A 6,561-nucleotide genomic window follows, 5' to 3' on the forward strand; every position below is an offset into this window, starting at 1 on the left:
GAACATAAATTTTTTTGGAAAAAAATGATTTCTTCTGCCACGTTGGGTCTCTCGAGCCACCGTCTACCACCTCCACCACCACGCTCTTCAACTTCTGATCCTAACCCCAAATCTCTCTCCGAACCTCAGGCTCGGAAACACAAAGGCAGCCCTCAACTAAACCGGTGGTCAAGAGCTCGGTCCATTCGGTCTGGTAGAAAACTAGACCGGCTGCATCAGCGAACCACGCAGCGTCTGGAGCTGAACCCACAAGTTCAAAACCCAAAAGAGAGTGAAAAAAGAGAGGTTACTTCTTTAACGGGGAGTGACGGATATGATGACGTGGAGGATACTTTTGGGAAGGCTATTTTCATGGTTTCCGACGGAACTGGATGGACTGCTGAACATTCCGTTAATGCTTCTTTGGGTCAGTTCGAGCATTGCTTGGTTGATCGTGGGTGTCCTGTAAATACTCATCTGTTTTCAGGGGTAATCATGAACTTTCACCTTTTCTTTTTAAGTTTCTTGATTGACTTGTCGTTTAATAATTTGGTGGAATTCTATATGGTAACATGAGAAATGCTAGTTTATAGAGTTCAGATTTTAGATAGTGTTACTAAATGGGTCCCACTACCCTGCAGTGTTGACTCGGGTAATAAGTTTGTTTGCACATAGCTATTATACCCGGCCAGGTTGGTTAGGTTAGCCTATCCAAGGTTTGTGGATCAATATATATTCTAAAATAGTGTTGTTTTGGAAAAAAAAGTTTTAAAAGATCAAAACAATGGTGTTTTGGACAAAAATTAAAAGTATAATCTTTAGGGTTCACTCTGTTGGATTTTCTCTGGGTTTGGCTTGGTCAGGTCAAGGTTAACTCTGTTTGGATTTTCTCTAAATTTTTATACATTCAATTTGAATAAAGTAAATGCTTTTGTATCGAACTGAATGTTCAAAAATTTATTTGATATTATTACAGGAAACAACAGTCTTCTGCTTTTTATCTTCTATTTTTTGGTGAAGTTCTTGAACAACGATTTGCTTACACCTTAGCAACAACACTAGGATTGAACTAATTATGTTGTAGTGATGGTTAGATTGATGATGTGGAGAGGTTAATGGAGATAATAAAACAAGCAGCAAAAGAAGGTGCAATGGTGGTCTACACATTAGCCGATCCTTCATTGGCTGAACATGCTAAACAAGTCTGTAAGTTATGGGGCATCCCTGCTACAGATATACTAGGCCCTATAACAGAAGCCATTGCTTCACATCTTGGTGTCTTGCCTTCTGGTCTTCCTCGTGGAGCTCCCGGTAGGAATTTCCCTCTTTCAGAGGATTATTTTCGACGAATAGAAGCCATTGAATTCACTATTAAACAAGATGATGGGGCATTACCTCAGAACTTGCACAAGGCTGACATTGTTCTTGCTGGGGTTTCTCGGACCGGGAAGACACCGTTGTCGATTTATTTGGCACAGAAAGGATATAAAGTAGCAAATGTGCCTATTGTAAAGGGTGTAAAATTGCCAAAAAGCCTTTTTGAAGTTGACCCAGAAAAGGTTTTTGGTTTGACTATCAATCCTGTAGTGTTACAAACGATAAGGAGAGCAAGGGCGAAGAGTCTGGGTTTCAGTGAAGAAGTGAGGAGTAACTACTCTGAGATGGATCATGTCAGAGAGGAGTTGGAATTTGCTCGCAGGACCTTTGCACAGAATCCTGTTTGGCCAGTAATTGGTAATGTGTTTCAATCCTTAAATGTTCTACTTATTGGAAGTTTTGAAGATATGCTAGTGACTGAACCTTTATGGTGCTTTTCACTTGTTTGCGATTGCAGAAGTGACAGGAAAAGCAATTGAAGAAACCGCAGCAGTTATATTAAGGCTATACCATGATCGGAAACACAAATGTTCAATGCCACGAATCTCAAAACTCTACTAATTGAAGATTGAAATTTATGCATATGTATTCAAAGAATGAGATATGGATACTGTATAGTGTTAAGCCCTTCATGGATCCACCATGAATCCGTAATTGTTATGGAATATAGCGAATGCAGTAAAGAAGTATACCCCTTCCGTCTCTGTGATTATTGAGAGTTTCCGTTTTTCACTGTAAAAACCATACTATCGATCATTAGAACTGTCTTATAATTTCTTCTGCTGAAGCCAGGTTTATCTTGTTTAGTGTTGTTTACGTCAGACTCATACTTGTAACATATCATATTTCGTTTTACCCTGCACTAATCCTTAAGGAAATTGCTGTCAGTTTTTCAATGATATCGGTGACAGGCATTTGAGGTTTGTCTTCTGATGTCTCCCAGCTTAGATTCTCTATGCTCTTCAATTCTTCAACTTTGAGCGAGTATCCAGTTTATTCAATGGTAGGCATGATGCTAGTGTTCATTTTTAAGCCATTTTTTCTTCTCTGAGCTCCCCCATGAATGCACAATATGTGGTAAAAGGTGAAAGGCTTCGGGTACGCATGCTTCCGAGCACAGAAAATATCTTATTTACTTAAACCTTTCGGTTGTTTGCTGTCTTGATCTTGTTTCACTCACATGAAAGCAAATATTCAAGTGGGATTTTCCAAGAGAGGAAACACAATAAGAAGGCACGGGGCGGCAAAATAAAGGTACAAGAAAGCTAAAGTAACTATCTGACCCTGCCCTCCATTAAGCTGTGTAGGGTTGCATAAGAGTAACGCATCATGTTTATCTTCCCTGTATTCTTTAAAGAAGATTCTTCTCCTTGTCACATCATTATTTGCTCTTGTCTGCATCTGTAAGATCTTAGTGAGGCCCTGAAAAACGTTGAGCGCTGAAGAAAGTAGAAGCCGTGGTTAGGGAAGGTCTTCTGTTAGTGTTCGCCATCACCTTATCTTCTGTCATTCTTTCTGCTATGCGGCAAACCCCCATTGTAAAGAAGCCTATTCTTGCAAAAGGGACCCTCATCATCATCTAATTACATTCATCTCTGTTTCAGTCGAACATCATGCTCCAAGTGTACACTACAGTTATTTCCTCCTTATGGAATATGGTACATGATGTTGCTGGTTTCAATCAAGGGAATTATCAATCTGTTTTGTGCTTCCCAATTGAAAGAGTGAGGTATATCAGCAACATTGTTCCCATACTCGACCTGTTGCAAATGAAAATACCTAAAATAAATTGCCTGTAAACAAATATCATGACAGATGATTGATCTTTTTGCAGCTTTTTCAAGGGTTGGTAAGCTTACAGTGTGGCAAAGAAGAAAAGAACCCTTTTGGGATCAAGGACCCAGGAAGGTGATGCGCGCTTGAAACTGTTTCTCCTAATGCATCTGCCTTCTGGGGTGCCATTGATGCTGCCGGTCGTGATAGTGATTTGATGATGAACTTGTGGGCTACTGGAATGATCTGGGGTCCCAACCGTCACCACCGCAGCCTTTTCAGGCGTGCTAGGCCCTATTAAAGCAGTTACAGATCAGTAAACACTACACTATATAGGTGTAAGCATTTGTTTTTGGGTAGCCAGCATTTTCATCAACTTCCCAATAACAAGTGCACATGCCTTCAACAATGGTGGGTGACCAACAAAATGGATGATGCTCTGTAATCTGTAATTTCTGTATAATTAAACCCACCCATGTTTCATTTCGGTTGACCCAACTGTTTGGTAACATCTCACTCTCACCAACTGTAAATATTGGCCCCATTAACAGTGGTAGAGAGGGTTTGTTTTTGTGCACACTCTAGCTTATCGAGGCCACCTAACCTTCACCAGTTAAACCTAAATCTGTCTTGTTCTCCCTATCAGAGCCGGTTTGGCAACACATTGAAGAAGGTAAGGAAAAAAACTACTAGAATAAATATCAGGAGTACACATCAAGCTGTTCTCTAATAATTGGAATTTACCCTCCCAAAACTATAGTTAGAGATTGATGAAAAGAAAATTACGAGTCTATGTTTCTCACAAACACTAAGTATGGCAATCTTAATTTGTTGCTTCTAATGTTTGCTAGTGAATTGCATCTTGGAATTTAGTTATTATCTCGGATAAAAAAGACGGTTTTGAAAATATATAGATTTATTCTAGAACTGTTTTCGAAACAAAATTATTTTCATGTCTCTGTTTTTATATTTTAACCAAATGTTTTTTTTTTTCTTTTGTATTTATCATTTTTAGAAAATTAATTAAACGAAACTTAAACGTCCTGAAAGGTTAAAAAAATTAACAATAAAAAAACTTGGAAACCTACTGAGTCACCTATAAATCAACCAGTTTGAAATATATGTAATTTTTTTAAAAGATCCATTTATCCTTGAAGAATAGAGACAACAGCATCTACAGTTTTTCTAAAAATCTATCTGAAAATGGTGACATGTATACTATCATAATGACAGCACAACCAACATGGACATGGCCTCCACACAAAATTATCAGAGCTTGTAATGCAAAACTAATACCTCTGGGCGAAGCTGAAGCAACAATAGCCTCTTTATCACAAAGATGAGAGAGATTAGAATGAATCTTCTTCTCGCCGCCGCCACCACCGCCCCGTGGCGACCCTTTTCTTGAAAGGTTCCTCTGCAACTTTTCATTCATAAAAAAAAAAAAAGAAGAATCGTATAGATAATGATGATTTGACAAAAAGACATTGGATTGTAATGGCATGCGTGTTGCTGAATCAACTACAAACAAAATTATCCACAAAAGAAAAAGGAGAGAAGAAGGAAAAGAGAAAGAAAAAGCAGAAACTCACTGTGATTCTTTGATTTGTATTGATATCTTTATTGATGCCATGAGAGAAACTTTCCATGTCAATAACAAAGCTATCTGATTTCTCCTTTGTGTATTGAAATCCGTCTATACGATCCAAAACAGTGAGTTTTTGTGCTTCCATGGTTTCTTCTAAGAACAATCCACCATCTCCACCAGACGAATCCATATTCTAATCCAAAATCAAGAACCCAAAAAAGAGGAAAAAAGAAGAAGAAGAAGAAGAAGAGAGAAATGGAGGGATATAAAGTTAGAAAAAAAAAGGTTATTCAGTTAAGGAAAGAACAACATCAATGAACAGAACAAACAACAAAACATTAAAAAAAGAAAGACTCGGAAACCAATAGAACAGTTGCGAAATTTGAAATTTACGAGGAAGAAAAATTATTGGTATGGAGAGTGCCCAGATAGCAAACAAAACAATACTTACCACCTTCGGATTATACGCCATTTCCATCACTTTCTCGGGAAAAAAAAGTATAGAGAAGAAAATAAAGAAGACAGCTTTATTTACAGTGGAGTAGAGTGTCCCAAAATGCGTATCCAATGGGTCAATAATCACTTTCCACCGCCTGATTAAGAGAAAATAGACAGACCCCTTATATAAGTCAAGACTTGAGAAAAATATTTTCCTAACACATAAATTATTACAAAAACAATAGAAAATTGTGAGATAAACAAAGGTAACAAAGACTTGTTCTTTTTTTTTTTTTTTTTTCAACTACTACAATTCATTAAAAAATGAAAGAGAAAACAAGAACCCACAAACCTTAACGGAGGTAAAAATGGAAAGAGCTTGTCAGCTAGCCCAGATAGACTTTGTTTGACAGGAGTACGTATTGCAGCTTCTTCAACAGAACCCTGTTAGAATTCAGTATGGAAAAGGGAGATGCATGTTTGCAAAGTTTGGTTCTTTGTTGATGAACTGCCTTTTAACTACTCTGTGTTTTGTCTTATGTTATGAGAGAGAGAGAGAGAGAGAGAGAGAGAGGGAGAGAGAGAGAGGGAGAGGGAGTTTTTCTTTATTCTTTTCTTTTCTTTTTATTTATAATTTTTTTTGGAAGAGGAAGATTGAGAGGAATTCTGTTCAGAGAAGAACAGAGGAGGGATAGCAGAGAAGTGGGATTATGGGCATGTGCTGGTGTTTGCAATGAAAAAAGAAATGAAGACAAGCAGAGGAATTATATATGGGGGCTTTTCTCTTTGGTATTTATACAATTAAGTTATTTTAATTAGCTGTTGTTGTTAGCATTTGTCGTTTTTATCCATTTATAAATTAGGAGAGTATATATATTTTATATAAAGAATCATGGAAAAATAACCATTCTTTACTCTCGTTGTAAGGAAATATTTTATGTTACTCATGGGAGTAATTAGTGGAATCCGCATGAGTAAATTTATCCATTATAAGTGGTTTCATGCAATAATTTGTTTTTTTTTTTTTGCTAATTATTCTCTTTATTTGAATCAAAGTTATCAAAGCTTGTCTGTAAAATAGTTAATTTGAATTAATCTGAATTAATAAATTATATTAATTATATTATTTTTCAAATTAAATCAAATTAATCAAGTTATAAATTAATTCATAAAATTAATTAGATGACGTCATCTTAACTTCTATTTATTTTTTTAAACTTAGTCCGGATCAAGTTCTCGATTAGCACAATGCAAGTAACTAATGTTAATCTCACTAATATTCTTGCCAAATACATTTTTTCGTAAGATCTCATTAATTGATCGAGTTGATTTCGCTAGAGAATCTCATAATCCAAATATTAAGAATTATCACTACGATTAGCATTATCTCGAAAGATCAATATTTT

At 36.5% G+C, this 6,561-nt stretch overlaps 2 protein-coding genes across 3 annotated transcripts; one reads left to right on the forward strand and one right to left on the reverse strand.

Moving 5' to 3' along the window:
* LOC118059559 (probable pyruvate, phosphate dikinase regulatory protein, chloroplastic) lies at positions 1–2,060 on the forward strand. The gene is made up of 3 exons (XM_035072446.2): positions 1–468; positions 1,074–1,713; positions 1,814–2,060. Exons 1-3 carry the CDS (start codon positions 25–27, stop codon positions 1,915–1,917), a joined length of 1,188 nt encoding a protein of 395 aa, XP_034928337.1. The 5' UTR covers positions 1–24; the 3' UTR covers positions 1,918–2,060.
* Positions 2,061–2,434: 374 nt separating this feature from the next.
* Positions 2,435–5,906, reverse strand: LOC118059573 (uncharacterized). Of its 2 annotated transcripts, none has more exons than XM_035072470.2 (6): positions 5,508–5,906; positions 5,169–5,310; positions 4,722–4,910; positions 4,426–4,546; positions 3,216–3,423; positions 2,435–3,116 (listed from the first exon to the last, which is right to left on the reverse strand). In XM_035072470.2, exons 2-6 carry the CDS (start codon positions 5,193–5,195, stop codon positions 3,050–3,052), a joined length of 612 nt encoding a protein of 203 aa, XP_034928361.1. In that variant the 5' UTR covers positions 5,196–5,310; positions 5,508–5,906; the 3' UTR covers positions 2,435–3,049. The 2 variants fall into 2 exon arrangements, with proteins under 2 accessions (XP_034928361.1, XP_034928371.1); XM_035072480.2 differs by having other exon boundaries at positions 4,426–4,552; positions 5,508–5,905.
* Between the last annotated feature and the right edge of the window lie 655 nt (positions 5,907–6,561).

Source organism: Populus alba, chromosome 4 (assembly GCF_005239225.2).
Source record: "Populus alba chromosome 4, ASM523922v2, whole genome shotgun sequence".
In the NCBI taxonomy this organism is placed as follows: domain Eukaryota; kingdom Viridiplantae; phylum Streptophyta; class Magnoliopsida; order Malpighiales; family Salicaceae; genus Populus; species Populus alba.